Here is a 27,839-nt window from a genome sequence, read left to right on the forward strand (position 1 = left end):
GAGGTGGGGGAGTTTTGTCCAAGAAGGCCTCAAGTCACATAGGCCAGGATTTGTGTACCATTTCTGTCACTTCTTAGCTGTAGGGGTTTGGGCAAGGCACTGTTTCGCTCTAAGAATAACAGCCACTATGCTGGGTTATTGAGAATATTTTAGTTAATATATGTCTAGCACCTGGCATAGTGTCTGGCCATAGGGGACGGTTAACAAATGGATACTGGCAGTCCTGCTACTGCTGCTGTGGATAATAGTAGTGATAAAAAGATGCAGAGGTTGCCAGATGCTGCTGTAGAATTTTTGGGGGTCTACGGAGCAAATAGGGAAGCAGTGCTTCCTCCCTTCAGCCTTAGGTTCACATCACAGCAGTGGTGAGGGAAGACTGAAGGAAGTTCACACCTGCCAGGCATGGCTTTGGCAAGTTTCCGTGGTCACTCAGTAGATTGACAGGTTTCTTGAGGTCACGTGAGGGAGCAGCCATGCACTCCAATAGGAACATACTTCGCCTTGTCATGGCATCCCTCAGCCTGGTGACGGATGGCTTTTCTTGGGCCAGCCTGCTTTTGGAGGGTATAGCACACATCGTAGGTCCAAGATCTGGTAACCTGGTTAATCTCAGGGTAGGGTCCAGCACCTGCTGCTGCATAAGGACCTTGCCAGCTGGGAGAGGATGTGACATCTTGCAGTCTCTCTACTGCTGTCAGGCTATTCCAGGTACAATTGTTTGGGGCTGTTTGTCCTGGTTGCTAAGCCCCCAGCCCCTGTTCTTCTGTCAGAAGTACAGTACAGCAAGCTTGGTTTTTGTTCCGGGAGCAGTCTGAAAGCCAAAAACGGTGCCAGTGTAGTGTGTAAGTCACTGGCCAGCTTAACAGCTGTTAGAGCACTGACTCCACTGAACAAAGTTTATACAACCTCATTGATTCAAATCTTCTTTACCTAGAGCTAGGCCTTTAGATAGGAACCAGGCCAGTTGTTAGCTTCCTACCAGTATTTTCAGTTTTACCAAGCAAAATGATAGTAAGATTCCAAGATTCATATCTTTGTTAATGGCACAGGTATTCCCTAAGCTCCTGTCATAGAAACATTTTTCAAGGACTGGAGAATTACCACTTTAGTGACACAACATATATTTATTAAACACTAGTCTCCCTTATTGACAGAAGCAAAGAACCTCTTCTTGGAGATATGTTATTAAGCATGTTTGAGTTCTCATAAGTCTTTAGTGACATTTATTGGAAATATTTGCTCACTCAGAAGTTTACTTTGTTTTGATGAATCCTTTCTTACAAATGGCAGTCCTCAAAAGATATTCTCCAAGGATTCTGCAAATAGTCTTTGTTTCTTTAGACCTTCTCATGTTTTGCTTCTTATAGAAATTGCATTGCATTGGGTATCAGGTCTAAGTTTCCCATTGCCTCATGTGTAAAATTTTTTGAAATGATGAAAGACCAGGCAAATTTGATGGTCCACTGAGGGTTTTGCCTCACCAGAAGGGCTTATAGACTTAATTAGTATGAACCTTACTAACAAAATTCATAAGGAGCCTTCCAAGAGGCTGGCCCTGTGCAGCGCTTGGGTAGGCCCAGGCTCTACCCTCATCCCTCTGGCTCACCATTCACCTGGGGGCTGCTGAGGCACTCAGGCACTGGTTTTCTGACTTCCTTCTATGACAGCATGACACCCTCTGTGAAAGTGGAAAAGATTCATCCGAAAGTGGATGGCACACTACTGAAATCTGCGGTGGGGCCAACCTGTCCTGCTACTGTGAGTTCCTTAGTCAAGCCTGGCCTTAACTGCCCCTCAATACCAAAGCCAACCTTGCCTTCACCTGGACAGATTCTGAATGGCAAAGGGCTTCCTGCACCGCCCACTCTGGAAAAGAAACCTGAAGACAATTCCAATAATAGGAAATTTTTAAATAAGAGATTATCAGGTAACTTCAAATTTTCTTTCTTCATAATGCTTCTCTATATATTAAATGGGCATTCGTGGGGAGCAAATCAACTGCAATCTAGAATTCCTATTTTTAAAACTGGTCAACTTCAGCTTTAGGAGGAAGTTCCTTAGTTAATATGTTTGTTCTCTTCACTCTTGGGTTTTAAAGAGCATGAGTGTGTGTGTGTGTGTGTGTGTGTGTGTGTGTGTGTGTGTGTCATGTAAAAGTAGCTTTCTAGTGGTGTATTTCTGAAGGAAGTAATACAGGCTTAAACAATATCTTTTCTGTCATCTGATGGCAGTAGTCACCCCCTGTCTTAGTGACGTTGCTGCTTTGTTGCAGCACTCACACGTTGTATATTTTTTATTTTATTGATAATGTGGCTTTTATTCCAGCTATAATTTATCTAACTGTTGATTTCTTCTATTTTCTTGCTTAAAAAATACATGAAGGAGAGTTTGTCAGGCCACATGTAATGCCTGTGTTCTTTTGACAGAAAGAGAGTTTGATCCTGACATCCACTGTGGGGTTATTGATCTCGACACCAAGAAGCCCTGCACCCGGTCTTTGACATGCAAGGTAGGTGGACTCCTGAAAGTCAAGCCGACTATCCTGATAAACATGGGTGACTGGGATGTACCACACTGCTCCCACAGTCTCTCTAACCCAGAGAAGATGCTCTGTGGATTGTTGTGAATTGTGTAGGTGAAGGAATAACTTGATTCTGTTGAAGAAAGCCTCAGATTGACAAAATGTGAAGTGCGTTGTTGTAAATTATAATCTTGACAGAGGTTTTGTTTCTAATGAGCAGTGTTGTATCCACAGGAATAGTGTTCTCTCCCAGTCAGTCTGTTATTTTTAAAAACTTTTAATATTTCCATATAGGCTACCCTTGACTGTGATTTAAATTATACTGGCTTAAAGCAAGTCTGGAAATTTCCTTTGCGTGTGTATGAACATTTAAAAAATGTGTCACCCATGGTCTTAAATTTTAAAGAACCACTTTTTAAAAAATCTGTGATTTTGAAATAGCCCTGTTTTCTAGTTTAAAAAAAAAAATACTGCAAGCCAGGCATGCCTGCAAGTCCCAGCTAGTGGGGAGGCTGAGGCAGAAGGATTGCTTGAGCCTAGGAGTTTGAGTCCAGCCTGGACAACATTACGAGACCCATCTCTTTTAAGAGAAAAAAAAAAACTAGATAAAATATATTAATAATTTATATACAAGCTAAGAAAATGTAATGGTCTTCCTTTTTGCTCTGGGGTCTTCCTTCTTTTAAAATGCCAGTATGCTAATAAGGTATATTTGCTGAAAAGTATGGGTTATTGATGTGGGGTGGCTTCAGGTCATCAGTGAACACCTCTACATAAATGAGCTTGTGTGTTGATGTGCATTTCTCTGGAGGGTGTCCCCAGCTACCCCCCAGATAGGTTCAAGAAGCATTCAGAGTCACTGCTTTGAAGTATGTAATTTTAAAACCTTAGAGGGAGGGAGTAAAAATGATAAAAGTTAGCATTTTCTTCTAAAAATTAATAAAATTGTTAGTGTTTTACTTTAAATTTTATTAAAGTGTATTTGAATAAAGGACTTCAGGCCCTGCCCCATGCCCCAGCCAGTGGAGGCATGTTACAATCTTCTGGAGTGGGAAATTTTTAAGTGGTTCTTACTTTAAGCTTCTAATTTAATTTTAGTATATAGATTTTGTCTTACAACAGTGGTTCAGAACCTTTTTGGGGAAAAGGGTTGGTCAAGAGTACCTTTAAATATCTCATTTTAAAAAAAAAAAAAAACCATGGTCCATCTTCCGAGAATAAAATAGTGCATACACATACACATTCTGAATTTTTCTATCTTGGATTAATGGACACCCCCACCCCAAGCCCATCCTTGGATTTCTAGGTTAAAAACTCTCATAAAACAAACTGCTTCTTTTTTGTATAGGGTACTAATTGGACACACAGTGGTGTATTGGTGGTGGTGTATGAAGATAGCCACCTGAGTTCTGTAGAATTATGTCAGTTTCAGCTGTCCCTAAGAGAATGTGTGAAAGCATGCCTCAGCCCTGTCCACATCATGATCACAACTTGCCATTCTCCTTCTGTGCTCTTCCTGCCTACCTGACTCTCAGTAACATGGATTTCTCAGTAATACAGTACCTGTGGGCAATGAGGTTTGATTTTTTCAAACCCAAGATGTTCTTTTTCAGTCGTTTACAAAGCGTGGCAGGGAACCACACCTTTAAGTGTGCAAGACAGTATTGTTGACTGTGAAAGAATATTATACAGCAGATGTCTAGAACTTGTTCATCTTGCTATAACTGAAACTTTATGCTCATTGATTAGTAACTCCTTATTTCGCTCTCCCTTCAGCCGCTGACAGCCACCACTCTAGTCGTTGATTCTGTGAGTTTGATTATAGATCTCATATAAGTGGAATCATGCGGCGTTTAGTCGTTATGTGACTGGGTTATTTATCTTAGTATAATGTCCTCAAGCTTACCTCATACTTGCTGTAGCATATTGCAGAATTTCCTTCTTTTTAAGGGCTGAATAGTATTCCAGTGTATGTATATACTATGTTGTCTCATACTATGTTGTCTTCATCCAGTCACCTGTTGACAGACATTTATATTGTTTCTACATCTTGTCTATTGTAAATAATACTTCAGTGAACATAGGAGTTCTAATAGCTCTTTGAGATTCTGATTTCAGTTATTTTGGATAACTACCCAGAAGTGAGGTTGCCAAAAGTTTTTTTTCAACTCAAAATCTTCAAGGAGCTTGACTAGCATTCTTCCTGTGCCTTTATTGCTAGGTGGAGTGACTTTGAATGGGTCTGCATTTTTCTCACATCTTCCTTTTCAAATGATATATGCTCCCCTTGTCCTTCTTTAAGGGTGTCATTACTCTCCGTGGCATTGGGCTAAGCCTGTCATTGCATTAATAAGTCTTGAGACCCAGCTTGTCATGAGATCAGCATAGAACTGGCAGAAAATGCAGCATCCACCAGGCCTGCCCTTTTACAGGATGACTTGACTTTTTTTCATTGTTTTGTCAGTTCTTTTCCTTTTCCTTGCCTTCACTTTGGTCTGAATCTGTTAAGCTCGGTAGGGCGAAACATGCGTGCATGTCCCTACCCTGAGTGTTTCCCAAGTTGCTGCCAGGTCTCTTCTGTCTTAGACTTAGAACGTTATCTGTTCTCTTCACCATCAGGGGATTTGCTGCTGTTCATTCCCATTACTCATTCTCTGTTGTCTGTCTCCCATCCTCACTGCCCCTCCTCACTTCTTCATCTATCTAATATCCCGTCGAAAGTCCTCTGTGCCTTCCACGCAGAGAGATTTGTGACTCGTGTAGCCTTTGTCCATTCACTCATTGTAGAACTTTTTATTACATACATCTGTGAGCACAGGCCTCACTCGTTCTAGGTCGCAGGGAATAAAGGGTTTAGCACAATAACCACGTGTTCCCTATGCTTGTGGCGCTTACAGTCTAATGAAAGAGATGGAGAGTATTAATCACCAAAATAACTGTAAAATTACCACTGATGAGATAAAAAGATGAGAGGACTACATTATGAAAGCCTGCAAAAATGAAGTTTTTCCAGGGAAGGCTTTCTTGCCATAGGAACATTGGGCTGAAATCAATATGATGATTTATCTGGGCTTGAGGGGGATGGGAGAGGTAGGAGAGGTGGAGGAAACAATATGTGTGAAGGCTCTGTGACAGGGGCAGAGCAAATTCCTTAGAACCTTAAAGCCAGCCAGGTGGCTGAACAGAAAGAGGGAAGAAGAGGTACGCGGGACCAAAGGAGCAGGGAGCAGTAAGCAAGGGTCTTAGAGTGTGCAGGGTTCCAGAGCCTAGTTATGCAGTCAGTCTTTATCCTGTGAGCCTTGGGCAACCCCTGTCGGATTTCTGTTTGGAATGTTCTTCACAGCTCAGTGGAAACCCTACTTAGGCTTCAAACTGAGCTGGGAAAATGTATTTGCCTGCTTTCTTCATTTGGCTGTACTGTGCTAGGCACCGGGAACATTCAAGCTGAGGAGAGGTTTATACATCTGCTTGGAGAGACAGGCAGGTGGACCAGTAATATTATATGTTCATTTGTTCTTTCAACACACGTTGGAGGGCCATTATTTTTATAAACTTTTTGTTCGAAGCATTTGAGTGTCAGGTGCTCTTCTAGATGCTGCTACAACACAAACAAAACAAAGTTCCTGGACTTTAGGTTACTTTCTTACGGATATTTTCCATATTAAAGAAAATCAAGTAAAAATGTAAAAAGCTAAACACATTTGTCTGTGCCAGGTTAGATTATTTAGGTAGACATAGTTTGCACTGTGTCTCGTAAGGAGGTGGGTTGTGTTATTCAACCGAAAATGGTAGTTAGAAGCATAATTCCCTTTTTAAGTCCCTAAAGTTGTACCAACTATGCCAGTACATTTGTATTATGTGTAGGGGCATGCACACACACATTTACAGTATTTTGTAATATAAAAGAAGGAAACGTGGGTGAATTCATGTATGTTTATGGATATGTGATTAGGGGCCACTGTAGCTCATGTAAACTCATCCACTCCTCAGGATTAGCATCTCCTTGCATTTTTACAGACTGAGATCTCAGCAGTATGGAATGGTCAGGTTTAACTTGAGTGATTGGACTCAGCTGCCAATAAGATTTGCCCAACTCTGACCAGTTCACACTTGTACATTCAACTTTATCTTCTGTTAGCAATAGTATTAGGCTTATTTGTTTTGTTTTGTTTTAATGCCAGTAACTATGAAATGCGTTTGGACTACAGACACATTTTCTTATAAGATTTGCTTCAACCACAGGTGTGTGTATTGGTTGCCTTAAGACAAACACTGCCATAATTTGACTTTTCTTTTTCCTCTGTGTATCCATTTCTTGATTCTGAAATTAGACATTGTCTGAAGACCCAGGGGTGTTGTCCATCCCATTTCCTTAATTTCCATAGCCAGTGTCTATCTATAGGGATTACTTTGTCTCCCTTCCTGTTCATAGCATTTCTTCTCAGCCTCATCTTCTGTCCAGTGCTCCTTGACTGTGGCAGTCTGTCTGCAGAATGCTTTGGGCCACTTTCTATTTTTGCATGGCATTTTCATTGGAATAGAGAGACGCAATTGTGTTTAATTTTTATTCTGTGGAAGTTACTAAAAGAACACTTTCTGATACATGTTTTATGGAATGATTGTTTCTTCCCTTTACATTAACATTCAAAATTTTAAATGGTCCAAAGAGGGTTTTTCTGATGGAGTCGATAAGAGCCCCCAAAACCAAATTGCTGTTGTGTCACAAAACATGAGTATTTGTTACATAGCACTAATGGTTGCACTTAGTTACATACCAGGTGCCACCGCTGACATATCTTTTTTCTTCTGATGGAAATAACATTTCCAGATTCTTCTGCATTTAGAGCCTAGAATGTATGCTTCTAGTCTAGCTAGGGAGAAAATAATGGGCTCTAATGGGCTCTTAAGGTTTTTAGCTTATCAAATGCTGAGTAGCCTTTCACTATGCTTATGGTCTAGATTGCTTATTTATTGGGAGTGGTGTTTTGGGATATAAGGCAGACCAAAAATTATTGAGATTCCTCAGTTTCTGTATTTTTTTGGTCCACAGACACATTCCTTAACCCAGCGCAGGGCTGTCCAGGGTAGAAGAAAACGATTTGATGTGTTATTAGCCGAGCACAAAAACAAAACCAGGGAAAAGGAATTGATTCGCCATCCGGACTCTCAGCAACCACCGCAGCCTCTCAGGGACCCGCATCCCGCCCCTCCTAGAACGTCACAGGAGCCGCACCAAAACCCTCACGGAGTGATTCCTTCCGAATCAAAGCCTTTTGTAGCTAGTAAACCTAAACCTCACACCCCCAGTCTTCCAAGGTAAGCCAAGCCCTCCAACTCTTCCTCCCACCTTCAGAGATGAGACTTGCAGATACTGTAAAATTTCAGTATGGTCATGATGTTAAGAAACATATCTCAGGCTCACTGTGGAGATAGTTTTTTAAGGAGTTTTACTATGAAAAAAAAAAGAAAAGGTTGAGTTCAGTAACTTTCAACCAGGGCTCCTCTTGGTTGTAAATGCAAGCAGCAAAGTAAAGCTAGAGTTATCTGCTCTATACTTGCTGAACATCAAGTGTCTCAACTCTGTTGAGCAGGCAGAAATTGGGTCCTTCCTGCGGGTTAGTGACAGGAACTCTTCACATGGCTTTGGCAGCAGTTTCCCTTTCATTTGTCTTTATATAGCAGTGGGAATTCTTGCTAGGGACAAGCCGTTTAGCCTGAGTTTTTACAGCATCCGTTTATCAATGTGTTTTCATTCATTCATTTGGGGCTTTGGCCCAAGCATGTATTAGCATTTTAGTAGCAGAGTAAACAGTGGATCAGAGTGTTTTAATGAGAACTTATACACATACCTCAGAGACAGTGATGGTGGAATATGTGTGTGTTTGTGCTTACATACTGAACCAAGTTGAAGTAAAGACTGTACCTAGTTTCCAGAGGGAAGGGAAAGAGAAAGGCATAGAGAAAGAGGGGCTTCAGTGTTGGCCGTTCATTTACTGGGAGCAAGAGCTTCTGCTGAGGAATGTGCCAGTCCTCGGCTGCTGTTGCTTACCATTTCACCCTCACATGTCTGATCTTTAAAATGGTTGCATAAAGGTGGAAGCGTCTCCCTCATGGAAACCCAGGTGTCTGTTAGAGCCTGTCCCAACGTGAGCTTTGTGGTTTCTGTGCAGTATGCTGGAGGAGCCATCAGAGGAGGCTCCTCAGAGTGTGGTCAGGACCTGGCCAGAGATTCCTCCCCAAGTCCTTTCTTTGGTCATCTTCTCATTGAAGTTTTTGCATCTAGAAAAATGTAAGCTTAATTCCAGAGGCCATTATAGGTGTAGGAAAAATACATTACTGCCCTTGAGTAAGAGGCTGTAGGCTATCCACATAAAGTGGTAATACCTACCTTATTCTTGTATCACCTCCTGTCTCTCCTAGGTTATCTTAGAGCATTTTGTGAATTACAGTCAGCCCTCTGTATCCATGGGTTTCACATCCGTGGTTTAAACCAATTGCAGATTGAAACTATTTGGGGAAAGAAAAGTTGTGTCGTACTGAACATGTATAGGCTTTTTTTTTTTCTTGTCTCAGTATTCCCTAAACAATACATTACATAGCATTTACATTGTATTAGGTACTAAAATAATCTAGAGATTATTTAAAGTATACGGGAGGATGCACATAGGTTATATGCAAATACTACACCATTTTATATCAGGCCACTTTGTACATTTGTGGATTTGCAGATTTTGCTATCCCCAGGAGGTCCTGGCCTCAATTCCCCATGGATGCCGAGGGACGACTATGTTTCATTTATTGTGTTAGTAAACCAAATCCAGTTGAAATTTGAAGAGGAATCAAAGAATTCTGTTAAATTCCACATGTATTTCCCCTTCTTTGGGGGAGAATAGAAGAGGGATCTGAACCACCCAAATGACAATAGAAAGGATTCGTTCTAAGTTACCTTGATTGTGTCTGGCAAACAGCTGAACTTAACATCCTGCAGTTCAGGAGAGAGGTTCCTTTACTCCCAAGCCACCTGGATCAGCATCTGTTTTCCCCCAGTGCTAGAGGTGGAACCCAGGCCTCTGCTAGGTTGTTTTGGACACACTGTTGTATCTCAGTTAAGGTGGCTGATTCCCAGGTGTGTGATCTGATCCGTGCTGCACTTTCTACTCACCAAGGCCTCCAGGCTGCCCTGCTCAGCAAGGTGGGAGTGCCCCCATTGACCCTCCTCCAGTCCATGAATCTCCACACCCTCCCCTGCCTGCCACTGAGCCAGCTTCTCGGTTATCCAGTGAGGAGGGCGAAGGCGATGACAAAGAAGAGTCTGTTGAAAAACTGGACTGTCATTATTCAGGTCATCATCCTCAGCCAGCATCTGTAAGTTCCACGTCCACCCCCGCGTTGACCCTCCCCACACAGCATGGACAGGGCACTGCAGGGGGGCGCGCCAGGGATCTTGGCATGCCTGTATATGTGGGACGCGGTCAAGGTGTGAGAGAAGTTCAAAACAGGGTGCCCCAGAGGCAGCACACACTCTGTACGGGGGACATCTCGTACTTTTTTCCCTTTCTCTTTCGTGACACTCAGGGCTAGGCATTGTCACTCTCATGCTTCACAGCCTCCGGTACTCAGAGGCAGTTCTGTCTTTCCTGATTAGCTCCTTTCCTGAAGGAGCTAGAACCCTGACTGGGCATGCCAGTGTGGGAGTCAGCAAGCATGCGGCTATGTTTTCTCTTGCAGTTTTGCACATTTGGGAGCCGGCAGATTGGAAGAGGCTATTACGTGTTTGACTCCAGGTGGAATCGACTTCGCTGCGCCCTCAACCTCATGGTGGAGAAGCATCTGAATGCACAGCTATGGAAGTGAGTGCCTGTTGTTCTTGGGAGAGGAGCTGACTTTACACAGTGCTGCATTGTCTTTTATTTCCTGTGAGACTGATGTTATGAAGATATGCTTATCTAAACAAAACTGGCCTTTGGCCCTGAGAAGGTGCCTTGTCATTCATTCATTAATTTACCCCACAACTACATATTGTTCTGGGTGCTGGCGTTCAAAGCAGAAGGACTCCCACATGTATGGAGCTCACAGTCTAGTTGGGATTGGGTAAGGGGAGAAAAAAACTAGTCTACAGAAGAATAAGGAGATGATAGCTTGTCCTAAGTGACAGAATGGAAACAATAACAATCACCAAGACTTAGTGAGAGCCAACTATACACCAAACAACTTAAATATACTTAACATTCACAATTCTCTGTCAGGTGACCATGATTATACCCTCCCCCCACCCCTGTTTTTTTGTTTTGTTTTGTTTTTTTAATAGATGACAAAACTGAGATACAGTGTCGTGCAGCAAGTTAGTGGTAGGGCCAGGAATTGAACCTAGAGGTAACATGTTTTCAAGTAAAGAGCTGAAAATATAGAGGCCAGAGGGATTCAGGGAAAGCCTCTCTGAAGAAAGAGGCAGTCCTTGAACTGAGAAGGATGGATGAGAAACAGCAGTCACTGGGACAGTAGGGAGGAGTGGGTTCTGGGCAGAAGGAAGCAGCTGTGTCAAGGTCTTGAGTCAGAAAAGACAGCTTGTTGAAGAGATAGCAACAAATTGAGCACAGTACAAGATGAGGTCCAAGAAACCAGCAGGGGCCAGGTAACACTGAAATTGTTTCAGTGTTGAAGGTTTTAGGTAGAGGAGCCATGTGCTCCAGTTTGCAATTTAAGACACCTTGTGTGACATTATGTACCTAATGCTTCCCAAACAGGATTTTAAGTGGAAGAAGAGTTCCATGGCCAGAAAGGTTTAACTCAGCCTTTACTGTAAAAAAAAAAAAAAAAAAAAAAAAAGATTCTGTTATTTACTGCAGAACTTGTCAGAGCCTTAATGGGCACTGTGCTTTGTAACTCTTGAAGCAGGGAATGTCATGTCATGTATAATGTGGAACATGTCCCAAGCTCTTTTCACCTCGGAACCTTTTTTAGGGGAACATCTTGGAGAACTAGTATTTGGTGGGAGTGACTTTGGTGAATAGTAAGCTTTGCTAAAGTGACTGTCCAGTAATCCCCAGGCCATCCCAGATCCTCTGTTTGGGCATTATTTACTAGTGCCTCCTTAAATGGACTCTGCCAGTACATTCATTTGACTCCCTGCCTTGGTTTCCTAATAAAGTCAGACGCTGTTTGGAGGCCTTGGATTTTCTGCAACCCAAAGAACCATCTCCATGATCATTAGCAGGACTTACATCCGTTTCCTTAGAACACCAGATCCAGAGCACTGTTACTCTGCTTTTCTTTTTCATATTTCTTTCTGGTTCTTGCTGGATAAGAGGTTCTTCTTTATGAAGGAACATTGTCCCTGGCTAAACACAGAATCAGGGGACTGGTTTTGGGGGTTCTGCAGGGGTTTTTCCACACCAGAACTCCCTAAGATACATGAAATCTCAACTTCATATTTCTTCAGACTACCCATTGGGACTTGGAAAGCACACTGAGCTTGTGAAACTATGGGTTTAATGTACTCCTAAGAGTTTAGAATGGATTTCTGAATGTTTTATCCACATTATGTTGGTATGTGGCTCATGACCAACAGTTTGGGCAAAGATAGTTTCAGTTCCTAGTGGCTTGTATAGTGAGACTTTTCTCTTGATGTGAACTTTTTAAAAAGCAGGATCATAAGGTCGACTCTGCTGTCTACTCTGTTCTGTCTGAAGGCTGCCTACTTGCTTCCGGGGAGAAGGAAACCAACCCTTTCCATTAGCATGACCATTGGTTTTTAAAAAGTCTACAGCAACAAGGGACGTGTTACTCAGTAATGAGCTGGCACACAGGCTTGGGGCAGATGGGAACTTGGTGCATGTTGCCTCCCAACATAAGAGTGCTGGCGGCCTTTTCAGGCAGCCCCTGAGATTTTCTCTGGGGAGCTCAGCACTTCTCATCCAGAGAACTATTCTCACCTGGCATCTTTGAAGCCCTCAAGGAAACTTTCAAAGTGATCCAGGTCCCACCCTACTGGCTCAGCCCAAAATCCTTCCTTACAGGGTTATTGTGGTAAAATTGAAGGTAAGTGAGGTGGGAATTGAGTATGAAATGAGTAAACTTCAGTTTGTGGAGTCTCAGGCCAGTGGTGAAATTAGACCAGCACTTTCTCTGCAGCATGGCCATAACCTGAAAGGCCACTGCCCGCCTTCTATGATTTCTGTGAACTGCTTGTCCTCTGTTGATTTGGGACCAGTATCCCATATTCCCTAAGAAGGGGCTGGGATGGTTTTCAAAGATTTTTGTTGGTGTATTTTTTTTTTTTTTTTTTTTTTTTTACTTTTTGAAATGGTAATACAATCACTGGGCTTAAAAAAGGAAAAACAAGGTTGAGGCAGGAGAATGGCGTGAACCCGGGAGGCAGAGCTTGCAGTGAGCCGAGATCGCGCCACTGCACTCCAGCCTGGGTGACAGAGCGAGACTCCGTCTCAAAAAAAAAAAAAAAAAAAGGAAAAACGAGTATAAAGAGGCATACATTGAAAACCCTGAGTCCTCCTCTGTCTCCTACATGCTTGTTTTCCACCCAGCCCCCCCAGACATTTTTATTATTTTTTATGTATCTCTACATAGTTTATTTGTGCAAACACAAGTCAGTATGAGTACATATTGTTACTTTGCCTCTTTATACACAAAAGAGTAATTAACTACTTAAAAGAGCTTTTCTAAGAGGAACTTGTAATTGCCTCCCGGAGAGATCCACATCCTTCCCTGCTCTAGAAGGCTTTTCCTTTCCTCGAGATTTGGTTCCAGGCAGCCTGGTCTTTAGGCCCTGGCTTCCTGAGCCACCTGGTGGTCATGAGAAGCCACTGCTCCCAGTGAGCAGTAGGGCCTGGACTTCATTTAGAGCAGGGCTTCTGAATGCTCCAGAATCACCCAGGGGCCTTGTTGCCATGCAGCTTCTGATGCATCATTCTAGGGTGGGGCCCAGGAACTCAGTTTTCCTAACCAACCTCTCAGGTAATTAATGACACTGCCTGCCACCCTCCTCTATGAGTAGTGCGGGGAGAGAGAGCCTAGCCTCTCCATCTTGGCTCCACATTAGAATCCCCTGGAGAGATTTAGAAATGACTGATGTCTGTCCCCACTCCCCGCAGAGACTCTGGTGTAATTGTTATGGATGTGGCTTAAGCTCCACAGGTGACTGTAATGTGCAACAGCTGGAGTTGAGAAGCACTAACATCAGGCCAGAGCTGTACCCTTGAATGGGGTTTTGGGTTTTTTTGTTTGTTTGTTTTGTTTTTGAAACAGGGCCTCACTCAGTCACCAAGGCTGGAGTGCAGTAGTGTGATTTCAGCTCACTGTGACCTCCACCTCCCCGGTTCAAGCAATTCTCCTGCCTCAGCCTTCTAGGTAGCTGGGATTACAGGTGCACACCACCATGCCCAGCTAATTTTTGTATTTTTAGTAGAGATGGGGTTTCACCATGTTGGCCAGGCTGGTCTCAAACTCCTGACCTCAAGTGATCCACCAGCCTCAGCCTCCCAAAGTGCTGGGATTACAATTGTGAGCCACTGCGCCTGGCCGAATGGATTTTTAAAGCATTTGCAAATACTTGCAGTCATTCATTTTATTAATAACAGTAGTCTTTAAAAGCATCTGGAAATCACCTGGGCAGCAGTCTAGGCCAGCTCTCTCACTGGGGTAGTGGCCAGGTCAGCCAGGGCTACCCCTTAAGTCAGGATCAAGGCAATCCTGGCACTTGCCTTCCAGTCAGGCCTTTTTCTCTTCTACCACCTCGGTTTAAATTCTGCCAAAGAAGTTTTTGAAATTTTGTTACTGTCACATTTAAGATTCAGAGCTAAAATAAAAGGAGACCCTCCCTGGTTTGAATTTAGATGGTTTCCGCATCCCCTAATAAATACCTTGCCCACACATTCTTAACAGAATCCATTGTTACAACACCATGCTGAATATCCCTTGATACTGTGGGGCTTTATTCCCTTGTTCAGGCCAATAGTTATGACCTAGCAGTTGCTGTTAATTAGCTGCACCCTTCCTTTTCTCTCATTCATTCCTGACTTCTCTCGACATTTATTCAATGCCTTCTGTGTTTCCTGCACTGTGCTGAACACTAGGACTACAACGGTAATTAAGCTGGGGATGACTCTCTCTGCAGAGGATTTGGTGATTAGCAATCCGACACTTAAAGGATGAGCAGAAGTTGGGGTATTGGGTCATGGCATTTTCTCAGAATATAAGGAAGTACAGTGGCTGGAAGCAGGGAACGGGAGCGTTGGGGGTGGGAGGTGGAGCTAGAGGCTGGGGCAATAGCAGCGGGGGGTTGCACACATACAGTTCTATAAGAGCCCCAGGAAGGCATTAAAGAATTTGAAGGAGAGAGGTGACAGGATTGGCTTTGTAGTTCAGAGTGATTGCTTTGATGTGGATGGTTTCTCTTTGTCACAAGCAAAGAGGGTGGTGCCATCTGAAAGTCTCTGTGAATGGCTGTGGTCAGTGTCATTCACTGTCCTCTCATTTTTTTCAGGAAAATACCACCAGTGCCCAGTACCAACTCACCCATCTCCACACGTATTCCTCACCGGACAAACTCTGTGCCGACATCACAATGTGGAGTCAGCTATCTGGCAGCAGCCACCGTCTCTACATCCCCAGTCCTGCTCTCATCTACCTGCATCTCCCCAAATAGCAAATCGGTACCAGCTCATGGAACCACACTAAATGCACAGCCTGCTGCTTCAGGGGCGATGGATCCTGTGTGCAGTATGCAATCCAGACAAGTGTCCTCTTCATCCTCATCCCCTTCCACGCCCTCTGGCCTTTCCTCGGTTCCTTCCTCCCCTATGTCCAGGAAACCTCAGAAATTGAAATCCAGCAAATCTTTGAGGCCCAAGGAGTCTTCTGGTAACAGCACTAACTGTCAAAATGCCAGTAGCAGTACCAGTGGCGGCTCAGGAAAGAAACGCAAAAACAGTTCCCCACTGTTGGTTCACTCTTCCTCCTCCTCTTCCTCCTCCTCCTCTTCTTCTCATTCCATGGAGTCTTTTAGGAAAAACTGTGTGGCTCACTCTGGGCCTCCCTACCCCTCAACGGTAACATCTTCCCATAGCATCGGCCTCAACTGTGTGATGAATAAAGCAAATGCGGTGAACGTCCGGCATGACCAGTCAGGGAGGGGCCCCCCCACCGGGAGCCCTGCTGAATCCATCAAGAGGATGAGTGTGATGGTGAACAGCAGTGATTCTACTCTTTCTCTTGGGCCATTCATTCACCAGTCCACTGAACTTCCTGTCAACTCCCACGGCAGTTTTTCCCACTCACACACTCCTCTAGATAAACTCATAGGAAAGAAAAGAAAGTGCTCACCCAGCTCGAGCAGCATCAACAACAGCAGCAGCAAACCCACAAAGGTTGCCAAAGTGCCAGCCATGAACAACGTCCACATGAAACACACAGGCACCATCCCAGGGGCACAAGGACTGATGAACAATTCCCTCCTTCATCAGGTAGGAAATGGACTGTGAGCCCCATGGGAATGCCCATTTCTTCTCCCTTAAGATCTTTTGCCAGCTCAGAAATGTGTTTGGTTGGGTTGGTTGGTTGGTTTGTAAACAGATATTCAGCTTCATGGTGTCTTCTTAAAAAAAAAAAAAAAAAGGTTCACGGCCGTATGAAGGTAAAACAGGCTCTTCTGCCAGAATTTCTGGTGCCTTTGGAAGATGTTCTTCAGTAAAGAAACTACAGTAATGCGTTTTTAGTAGAGCTGCAGAAAGCATCGGGTGTGACAGCAAAATCATAATTGGAGGGGAGTCCCTTTATGAAATAGCCAGTAATGTGTTATCCCAATGCTGTGAAGTGTGTGCCATTCGAGGCTTTAAGGAAGGAAGCAGGCATTGTTTCCTGGATAGTGGTTCTTTAGTATGTTCCGCTGAGGAAAGCTGCTCTAAAATCAAACTGATCTAGAAAGGGGTGATTTAAGATTTAAAATGAGGCTGGGTGCAGCAGCTCACGCCTATAATCCCAGCACTTTGGGAAGCTGAAGCAGGTGGATCACTTGAGGTCAGGAGTTCAAGACCAGCCTGGCCAACATGGTAAAACCCCCATCTCTACTAAAAATACAAAAATTAGCTGGGTGTGGTGGTGCACACCTGTAATCCCAGCTACTCAGGAGGCGGAGGCAGGAGAATTGCTTGAACACGGGAGGCGGAAGTTGCAGTGAGCCAAGATCACGCCACTGCACTCCATCCGGCCTATGAGACTATGTCTCAAAAAAAAAAAGAGCATTTATTATTTTTCCCTCTCAAAAGAATTTCAGATATTCTGGTTAAATCTCACCCCATATTTTCTCTTCCCATTTTTGAGGGAGGCAGGAAAACAGGATTTAGTATGGGCATAGCAGAAGACTGAAATCTCATTCCAAGCTCATAGTTAAAAAGAAGTCTGCATATGAACCCATCAGTAGAGAAGTGGCTAAGTGGTTGTAGGATTCATAATTAACCATGACTTTCTCTCTTAGGCTGTATTTTTGTCTCGTCCCAGCTCTTCTGCCTGTTACTGACCTCACCTGTAGCTGTTTCTTCCAGCTTCCTTTGCTCTAACTTCCAGCTCATCTCTCATCTTGTTATTTTATTCATCAGGATATCTCCTCACCTTGCTTACGAACAGGAATTTCAGCAACATCACCCCAGAGCCCTGACTTAAAATGTGAGGCTCTTTTTCATGATTTTTTTTCCCCTTCCTCGTCTTCAGAACTTAACTCAAATGCCAGCCAGGTTAGGACTTTTTCAGAAAATACCAAGAAGTTTCTTAGTATTTTCTTAGTGTGATATAATTTTCCTCTAATATTTGGGTGAATTAACACCCATTGCCAAAGGTATGGGGAAAATATTTGTGAATTTAACTAGCTGCGTACATTATGGGTTATTATATGTTGTTTGGCATTCTGATCATGGGATTCCTGGACAAATGAGAAGTGTGCTTTTCCTTCTTGGTTTGTAGTTACTCATTACAGTTTATAAGCATAACAGTCCAATATGAACACAGAAGACATGGTGTGCCGATTCTTCAACGCACCGTCGTTGAGAGAGACGTGATCCCCACGGAAGGGGCATTCCATTGTGCTGTAATGTCCATCTCACATCTGTATTAGTGAGCACACTGTCTTCATTTAGACAGGAGTGTAGATCTTAATGCCCACAAGTAACAAAAAGGACAGAAAGGGGGGGGCCAGGTGGGGCACAGCAGAGATTGACAGTGCCTACTAGAAATTGGGGGGACATGGAGCAGCTGCTTCCAGACATTTGTTACCAGTTTTAAAGAGAGGCTGCAGATCTGGACTTGCATGTGAAATTTAGTTGAGATATATGTGTGTGTGTGTGTGTGTGTATGTATACACACACATATACACACACACTTTTTTTTCTCTTCTTAAATCTGGTATAGCCTATGTATCTGTGGGCCATCTTTGGCTCATGACCTGCCATTTTGCCACCTTTGATTTTTACCATGTAGTGGCACTATGTCTTACTAGAACAACGCAGACAGCCTAACTTTGGGCTTTTTCCTTAAAATCAGTTAAAATCAGTTTCCACTTAAGTTTGTGTTTGAGAGAGATTTTCTCTGTGCAGAGGAATACTTTTTATTATGCTACACAAATCCTGGGGCAAGAGCAGGGGTGCTTGCTTAGAGATCAAAGGATCATTGAACCCCAAGAAGTATTGCACATTTTTATGTCTTTGTTCATTTATCGTATAGCTTTCATAAGAATCTCAAAGGGACTCGTGACCCCAAAATGCTTTAAAGAATGCTGCTGTTACAAAAGTAGGGACCTCTACTTGCTGTTCCTTGTGGAGCTGCCTTTAAAACAAAAATAACTGGGCTAGTTGAAGTTTTCTAAACAAGGGAATGAAGAGTGGGACATGCTGGGAAGCCTAGGAGATGATGGGGTTGGGTAGGCACCCCCAAGAGTCTGTTCATGGCCTGTACCACCAAAGATGTAAAAGCCCACTGTGAATGCCAGAGTTTCCTCCTCCCCAGTATGGGCACTGCCTTGAGTGCGAACTGTCACACCTGTGTGTGCTAGCCCTTGACCTTGTTCCCTTCTCAGTTAACAACCTGGAATACCTTCAAGGACACAAAATCACTGGAATACCTTCAAGGACACAAAATCAGTAAATAAAACCAAAAGGCAAACATAAGAGCCTTTTCTCTAAGTTAGAAACCCAGGCCTGCAACTCTTCTAGCCAGTTGGCTAGAAGTGAATCTTTGCAATGATTGTGCCCAGTAGTAGTGAAGGCATTTGAAAGCTAAGAACAAAATCTATAGCTGACTGTTCCTGGTGTCACTCAGTCAGTGGAGGCTTTAGTAGCGTGCAGCCTTTGGAATATTCTTGTTTAGAATCAATAGAGTGCAGTGTACAAACGCTTACTTACCATTTCATTATTTCCCCACCCCCTCTTTTTTGAAAGCCAAAGGCACGTCCCTGACAGCTGAAAATAGCACGGGGAGGAATAATGCGGACACTTTTGAGGACAAGTTACACCTCCACTCAGCACTCTGGACTCCACGATGCCTTTGAGTCTGTTTTCCCAACCTCCTGTGGGCCTCAAGGGTAGAAACCTGTCGGGCTGTTGTTTTAACGAGGATTTCCCTGAAGCTATGTCTCTAGCAGTGAGTACTCATAAAGGACACTGGATCAAGTTCAGCCACCGAATTGCTTTTATCAGTGTTAAAGTGGTCTGAACTGCTTGCTACCAATCTGTGAGAAGTTTTTTTGTTTTTTAACTTGCAGTATATCACAGAGCCACTCTTCAAGTAGATTGGCTGGGCAAAAGAATGTTTTGGCAAGAGCGTTACTGTAGACCTTTCTCCCTCCTTCCTTTTACTACCATTTTTTTTTAACACTGTCATCTGTAGGTCACTCTCCAGCAGTTAGGCACCTTAACTGGAGACCAGAAACCTTCCAGAGAACAGAGGGCTGCATCCCGAGCAACCGTCTGAAGAAGGGAATTAGGCTTTAGATTTTGATAGCAATGTTCCAGGAATGAAATATAGATGTTAGCCCAAGGCACCATGACAAAATAGCCCAGCCTTTTGAGAGTAATTTGGGAAAAGAAGCTGTCAGAAGTTTCTGACTTACAAACTGGTTTGAAATTTTTGATGCCTAGACAGCAAGTATAAATCATTTTGGAGGCTTACTTTTCATGATACAAAAGCAATTCTGTGTGATTTTTTTTTAAGAAGAAAGAAAATGCAAGCTAGTTTTGAGAAAGGAACGCCAAATTGGGTCGGGGGAGGGTGGGAGTGAGGAAGTTAAAATCACTATAGGGAGAAAAAACTTTTTTCAAGATTTCCAAAGAGATGAAATTTTCTTAATCGTTTAAGTTTTCATAGTAAACAGTATGGCAGATTGGGTTGGTTGTCCTACCTGGTCTATTTTTAAAAGTCACCTTTTAAAGTGACATTATTAGATACACTTAAATGTTTCCAAGGCACTCTCTGCATTACCCTTGTTTTTCTCTTTGGATACTATCCTGGGACTAAGTGTAGATTTCTGCTTCAAGCACTTCTGGCATTGTGTGTTTTTGTATGCACTCCCCTTCATGCCACTTCAGATGTTTATTTGGATGTGGCTGGGGACGAGAGCAGACACCAAGGAAAGGGAGTTGGAGAGAATGTAAGTCCTGACCTGAAGGTCTTTTGTGATGCGTGTATAGGATTGCCCTGACACAGACCCTCCTTTCTTGGGATTATACCAGCCATCTTCCTGAGAGTTTTGGAGCCCTCTGGGATATTTTTTCTAGTACCCCACCCCCCACCCCTAAAGAAAGACCTTAATATGTTAAAACAGCATTGCTTGGAGAAGGTGTCATTGAATTCGGGGACGAGCCGGAGCCTTTAAATGGGTGCTTCCACCACTACAGGCTCCTGACACGAGAAACAGGCACTGTTGCTTAGAAGAACACACGAAGTTGCCGAACACAGGGTAAAATTTCCAAGGCACTGATCGTTGCCCTGGCCAGGGCCTGATGAGAGCCAGTCAGTACATTCTTTTTTTCCTACAGTTCTTGGGTTTCAAACTTCAGTTTCAGGGAATTTCAAGTCAACAACAGGTAGAATGAATAAACTTGGTTACCAGCCTAATAATGTGAATTGCTACAGAATTATTCTTATTATGTAAGAAAACAAAAACTTTATGCAGATACTTTAGCTATAAATTGATGTAAAATACTGATTTTTTTAAAGGAAGGAGAGAACAGTATCTTGTTCAATTATTATGCAATCAATCAGTAAATGTTTTTAAAATGATACTACAGGAGAGCTTAGTAAGGAGAGGGCATGGATGGGCCAGTTTGGCATAGTTGGGAGAGATCAGTCTGGTTTCCATCCCAGTCGGGGAAGAGAGAGTTGAGAGGGAATCAGAACGTACCTAGTTGATTCCTTGGTGACAAGTGCAATGGGGTATGGGTAGAATTTATTTTCAGAGCCAAGAGGACTTGATGGTTATAAATAAAGTTGCCTTTAGCAATGGAATTTACAGATCGATCATGTTGTTCCGAAAGATGTGAATAGGATCCACAATAACAAGTTGATTCAGACTAATGTAGATATTTAGATTAGCAAGTATTGAACATTTGATTTCTTAGACTGAGGTTTTAATTGAATTTCATTATTTCTCCCGGTAATACACAGAGCATCGGGATTAGGAAATTAGCCATTTTGGATTCTGCCTGCCACAAACAGACCTATTCTAAACAGTGCTATTAAATTTTAGACTGTTGTTCAAATATTTTATTTTCTCCTACAACTACTTTTTATGATGATGAATAATTAAGACCATTTAAAACACGGGAGTACAAGTATTTTTTTGAATTAAATTAACTTGCAAAAACCAAATTTGCAGTGGTTGGGTTGTTTCTAGACAGACTTTGGTATCAATTTAAAACCAAGATAATTTTTATATTCTTTCCAATAGAATTTCATGACAACTCCTGCAGTTTTCTTAACCTACAAAAAAAAAAAAAAAGTGCTGCAATGATGAACAAAGAATTATACAAAACCTACTTTTGTATCTTTATTTTGGAATTTCTTGTTCTATTATAAATATGGAAGTATCCCTATTTCAGAAGACATATTTTGTTAAAAATGAATTGTACATATTTAAATATGTATTTTTGCACAGGTCTTTTTTTCTGATATCCTGTTTTGGTACAATTGAGATCATCTAGTATTTATTTATTAATTAATAAAAGTAAATACCTTTTTATAATTTGAAGTGGTTCACTGCCAAGCCAATAGTTCTAGAACCTGCCTCCTTTACAGTTTTAAGGGATGCCTCTGTTCTGTGAAAAGTCTTTGTCCCTTTTAGTGTCTCGGGAGTGGATTCATACAGATGAAGTGGGCATTGCTTCTTCCTGGTTGCCTGGTTTCCCGATAGACTACATGTAACTAAGTGACACACTGCTTTTCTTTTGTTAGTATTTTATGTGTGAGAGTATGTGATTGCGTGTGTGTGTGCCTGTGCGTGTGTGTATACTCTGAGCACATGTATGTTAGTATGTGATGTGGTTTAAAACTAATGGAAAAAACTGAAAGTGCCTGAAACTAGTTTTAAGCTTAGACAGAATCTCTTTAAAAAGACTTGAATGTTCAGTTGAACTTTTGGAGTTTGCTTTTTCCACCTAAATATTGTTTCTAAAATTTTAGGGGAGGAGTTGAAAACCACCAATGCTGGTAATTTTATAAGGTATTTTAAAATTAAGACCTCTTGGTTCATAGTAATTCAATTGGTGATGGATTGCCTGGTGGCACCAAGGGTTACAGATCTTTTTGTCAGCCAGCAACTTACACGATGTGTCCGTTTTGTTATTCACTCATGAAATACAATTTAAAATATTTAAAATATTTTGTATTCCAAAATTATAATACAAAGAAGTACCTCTGAGAACATTGAAAAAAATGTATAATTTGAAAAGTGTAACTTATAAAGGCAGCTGTCTTCCTGCAAGAGTTCTGTTGCCAAGGAATTTCTTAATGTCGCTCATTCTGTCCAGGGGGTTTGGGGCGATTGGGCTTTGAAAAAATATTGTTAAAAGTTTGTTTAGCAGAAAATAATCACTTTTACATTTTGTGCAAAACATTTTACATTTTCAGATAATTTAAATGAGCACTACATACTGTCAGTGTGAATGTAGGGCCTTGAAAGCATTTTGCTTTTTTTTTTTTTTTTTTTTTTTTTGAGCTTGGTTATAAAAGCAATCTCCTGTGTTAAAAACGTGTGAATAGTTTGATAATTTGTACACATAATCAAGAGCATCTCAGCTGGACTTTGTGTTGGCTGCTGTATAGAACATGAACAAATGTCAAGGGATAGAAAATTACTTTGGATATTTAAAAGAGAAGAAATATATAGTCTATTTGTTTTGTAACAAGTTTCTGTAAATAAAATAATTTATACTATTTATAAGAAAAGGTTGTGCTTTGCTTTATAAGAAATTAGCTTGTGGAACAAACATGTTACTAAACGGGCAATAAAATTAGGACTTCTCAATAAATAAGGTTGGCTGCATGAAATATTGTACATGTTTCTGCCTCGTTGTGATACTAAACCCTTTCAGTCTACTCTGACTTTTCATCACTTTTGGCATTGAACACCCTTGTGAAGCCCCTTCAATTTAGACTTCCTCTTATATAAGCTAAATACTTCTAAGGCCTGGGGATGTTTCCATCTGGGGGCACAAAGCTTTGCTTTGGATAAATTAGTAACTGTGTAAACAGTGAACATTACTGTATTCTGGCCTTGCATGTTTGTGAAAGAAACAAGAGGGAGTTGATGGATTGAGAAACACATTCTGTTTGTACTTAGGTGCAAATTTGATGACATGTAGTTTTGGTTTAAGATAAGCTTTTTATCCAGACCTGGTCTAATCTCTTCCTTTCTTTTACATACCTCCCTTACTGGCAATACAAGTGCATTTTAGTATTATTTGGAATACAGCATAATCATTTACCTCTAGAAATCCAGACATTTTTACTGTTTGCAAATAAACCATTCTGATAAATTATTTTTGTTGCTTAAAATAAGAGGAGGAACCGCTGTGTGTTAGCAAGAATGTCCATACCTGATATGAGAGAGTCATGTTGGCTTCAGTTCCTACTGCCCTGTGGACTTCCCATTCCCTCCTTACTTGAGTCAACCACCCACTCAGTACTTTCCACAAATCTAATAATGAGGTGCTCTCTGTAGGTAAATCCTTTCACTATGGCTTGTCCTCACACCTCCCAAGAAAAGGTTCAACTGCTCAATCTCTTAACCTTTTTAATTCCATTCCTTTGCAGGTATCCCGGCCCTGCATAACAAGATGATCCCAACTCAAGGAAAGGGGTTTAGCAGTGTTGGATCTTGGCGTATGTGGGATTTAACCAGGCAGAAAGGCAGACAAGAGTAAGATTCTAGGCAGAGAGAGCAAATGCGTCGAGCATGGGTATGAACATGTGAGGGATAGAGAATAATTCTGCAGGAAGTTTGCTGGATGGAAGGGCCTTATAGGGTTAGAAAAGCTGGTGTCAGATTGTCAAGGACTTTGAATGTCATGGGGCTTCTCTTCCAGGAACACATAGGATCAGGCTTAGATTAACCCAAATGTAATTGTCAGAGCCCAGAGATATTTCATGGTCCAGTCCTAGCACTGTGCAGCTGCCAAAAGTCAAAGCCATTCAAATCTGTACTGAAAACTGTGGAAAAGCAAAGGAGCACTTAAGTCTCTTTCCCCATCTCTTGCATTCTCACTCGCTTTTGCCTCAAAGATCTGTCTTTACCTGCCCCTGTCCCCAGTCCTAACAAAAAGCACGCCCCTAAATCAACTCTAAGTTCCTCTCCCTTCTCACTCCTTTCTTAGTCTCCTCTTTCTGTAAGAAGTTCTTGCTCCTGTTGTTAATGGAAGTTAATTAAAGTAGTCTTTCACCGTGTAAGGCTGTAATTCTTGGCACTTGTTATCCTCATTTTCTACATCCAAAGACCATGGACCAGAATATCTCTTAGGAGGTAAGGGAGAGTGAGGCTATCAGCCAAAGAAAAAGTCTCCAGGGGGAAGGGGAGAATCACTTATAATTTAATACTTTGTGAAAAAAACATCTCTGCCATCTATGGCCCTCCAATAACAATGGAAGACAGAATCAACAGGTGAGAACCTTGGGACAAAAATAAGTTACAAAGCTGTTGTAATCCAGGTAAGAGCTATTAAGTTTCCAAATGAAGGCTGACTGTGAGGATAAGTGATACTGATTTCAGAAATCTTTAAAAAGTAGAACCAACAAGCCTTGAGGTCTAATTCTGTTCAACATTAAAGGGAAGAGTGAGTCTAAGAAGACTTCAGGTTTCTAGCTTGGCCAAACCAATTGAGCTTTAAGTGAAATGTGCGATATGGCAACAGAGAAGGAAAAAGACATAACGATAGATTTGAGCTGCTGGTGGGAAATTCTGGTTTAGTGCCCAGCTGGCTGTACAGGCTGGTTGGACTTTAGGAGGGAGGTTTGAGCTGGAAAATAAAGATGGAGAGTTGTCTTTCAGTTTTAGATGATCAATGAGGTCATAAGGGTAGATGAGTTTACCTGGGAAAATTAAGTAGCTATTCGATTTGGCTTATTATTATGTTAAAATAATACTTCTCTAGTTAAGTACTTAATATGCCAGATACTGTACCAAGCATTTTATATACATCCTCTCTTTTACTAAGCCCTCATAGGGCAGGTATTTTGATTCCAATCATACTGATTGGAACGCCTAAGAAGGTATCTTGCTTAAGGTCCCACAACGAATAGGTGGCAGATCCAGGGTAATTCAGGTCTGTCAGAACAGTGATTCTTAATTTTTTCCCTCCTCAGACTCCAGGAGTCACATGAAGTTATGCATCCTGTCTGACCGAGGCACAGGCACACCACATTTTTATATTCCGCTTCCAGGATATCACAAACCTGAAGCCCATCCTCCATGGCCCAGAGAGAAAACCCAGGACAAAACCTTGGAGAAGACTATTTTCATGAAGACAAATGGAGAAGAGCACTAGAGTAAAAAGAGAGGTAAGGGAAGGCATTGAGATGGTTTACAGGGTTAGATGTTTTGAGTCAATTCCATTATAATTACCAGTGCCATCTACCTATTTAGTTAATGTTTTATTATCCTGCAGTCTTCTCCAGGATAATTGGAACAGCATGTATTGGTTGGGTGGAAAAGATAGAACTTGAGCAGGGAGATTGCCAAAGAGTGAAGATGTGGCTGAGTGATTGATGATGGTCTGAACTGGGTATTCGGGGAAGAGAACTAGAAGCCAACCATGTAGAATCTATGCAGGTGCTCTTAAGACATTGGTTTGATTGGAATTACCTTCTTGTTAGGTCTTAGGAGTCTCCTTCCAGGTAACTTTTTCTATGATTAGACAATTGATTTGTTCAGGGTCACAGAGCAAAGTCCACATTTAATTCCATATGGCCAATAAAAGTGAGGGGCTACAAGGTGAGATCCAGGGGCCAGAGTTATCAAAGTGATACAGCACTTTTAGGAATAGGACAGGGAATGGAGGAATTGGAATTCCAGTATTATTTTCAAAAGCAGAACTGGCCAGAGGAATTGGAATTCCAGTATTATTTTCAAAAGCAGAACTGGCCAGAGGTGCTTGTGATTCCTGGGTGGAAACCATGGCAGTGGACAGAAGCAGCATGGAGGAAAAGAGCACTGGAATTCAGGCTGAGGAACTGTGAAGCCAAGGGTGTTGTATAGGTTGTCCATTTCAAATTAGGGTTGCTTGGTTCTGGGATGATTTGCATGGAAGAGGGGAGAGTGACTTGGAGATGTGTGATTGAGGACACTGAGCACAGTGAGTTGATGGTGTTGCTGGGTTATAAGCAGCTTCAAAGAGAAGGCATTTTGAATGAAGGTGGAAACATAATGGCCAGGAGAACAAGCAAAGGACTAGGAAACAGTGAACTTCATCTTGGCCTCAAGTTCCTGAGGTGCATATGAATAAACAGTCTCTAACCCAGAGGGTTTCAAGAAAAGCAGAGTCCTCAAAATCCAAAGGTAGAGTTTCCCCACATTGATATTATACTAATTACACATATAACAGTACTTTGGAAAAGCACAGGTCTCTGGTCACCTCTAAAAGGCAAGGTTGGTAAGGAGGTCAGGGTGTCACCTGTTGGTAGTCTTAACTAAATGGTCTCTTCAAGGGATCTAAGGATGGAAAGGGGATATATAATGGTTGAATTAAAGGCTCTTCATTGATTAGCAAATTGTCCCTTTTGTTTCTTAAACTCAATTTGTACAGGGAAAGTTATGCCACTGTAAGATATTTTTAAATTAAAAAAAAAAAAAAGGTTATACCCTTTGACCATGTATGTCAAGGTTAAAATGGATCAGATTGCTACAAATTCCTGATAGCCTTTGTATTCCTTCAGAAACACAAGCATAATGCAAATCTGTGGCTCTATAGCTTTGAAACCAAAACTAGTGATTATCAGAGCTTTTCATGTTATCCAGATGGGGATTTTACCCCACTTCCCCATTGCCATTGTGGAGGCACAGGTTTGTTACCAGCAACTACAAGTTTATGTAGCATTGGGAAGGTCAGGGATTATCATAGTTCCCTCCACCCTTTTTCCCCATAATCATGGGGGCAGATATTTCAACTGTCAGCTGTTCATCTTAAAAACATTAGGTTAACAGCAGCACCAAGGACTAATTCAGAATATGAAATTACAGAAATGATTTGCTAATGATTTAGTAGCCTTTTATCAGTTAATGTTTGGTCAGGTTATAAAAGACCAAATGTGTTCAGTCACAAAATCCTAAGTGTATTGAGTATTGCATGCTTAGTGATCAAGTTGTAGGCATCCTTCTAGCCATCCGCGGCAGGTAAAAGTTGGGTGCTTAACAAAAGTGGTTTTTACACTGTTTCTGTCCTAAGAGACACTGTTTTTTAATAGCTTAAAAATTGACCTAAAGCTGTTATTTCTAATACAGGAAATAGATTACCATAATTTGACATAGCTTTAAAATATTTATCTCTTACTCGATAGATTTGGTATAAAATCAAATTTTACTGAGGTAAGAGAAACTGGCATTTCTGCTTTAAAAATAATCACAAAAGATAGTTTATCCTGGTGATATCATTTCACACTAGGATAATTAATTTTGACTGAAACCGGGGTTAAAAATAAGATTGTTTCCAACTTCAAAAGAAAACGTTTACCAACATGAAAAAGGAACTATGTATAACTGTTTTAGCATCATTTCATAATCTTATTTTCATATTGTGAAGTAACCTTCTTGAATAAAAGCAGAAAATTAAGA

At 41.7% G+C, this 27,839-nt stretch overlaps 1 protein-coding gene across 22 annotated transcripts in view; it reads left to right on the plus strand.

Annotated features, from left to right (window-relative positions):
- The window catches only part of ATXN7 (ataxin 7), a 147,809-nt gene that overhangs the window by 116,044 nt on the left and 3,926 nt on the right, over nt 1-27,839 (plus strand). For 8 of the 22 annotated variants that reach the window (XM_063703881.1, XM_063703883.1, XM_063703885.1 and 5 more), the window contains 7 exons: nt 1,668-1,927; nt 2,427-2,509; nt 7,572-7,837; nt 9,688-9,886; nt 10,250-10,371; nt 15,021-15,999; nt 17,131-23,065. In XM_063703881.1, coding sequence (XP_063559951.1) covers nt 1,668-1,927; nt 2,427-2,509; nt 7,572-7,837; nt 9,688-9,886; nt 10,250-10,371; nt 15,021-15,999; nt 17,131-17,319 — 2,098 coding nt within the window. In that variant the 3' untranslated portion in view covers nt 17,320-23,065. Of the gene's footprint in view, nt 1-1,667; nt 1,928-2,426; nt 2,510-7,571; nt 7,838-9,687; nt 9,887-10,249; nt 10,372-15,020; nt 16,000-17,130; nt 23,066-23,830; nt 23,937-25,375; nt 25,571-27,839 lie in introns of those variants that run through there. The other 14 variants (XM_063703887.1, XM_063703888.1, XM_063703889.1 and 11 more) reach the window with 7 other exon arrangements.

The sequence above is a fragment of the Gorilla gorilla genome, chromosome 2, assembly GCF_029281585.2.
Source record: "Gorilla gorilla gorilla isolate KB3781 chromosome 2, NHGRI_mGorGor1-v2.1_pri, whole genome shotgun sequence".
NCBI lineage: Eukaryota > Metazoa > Chordata > Mammalia > Primates > Hominidae > Gorilla > Gorilla gorilla.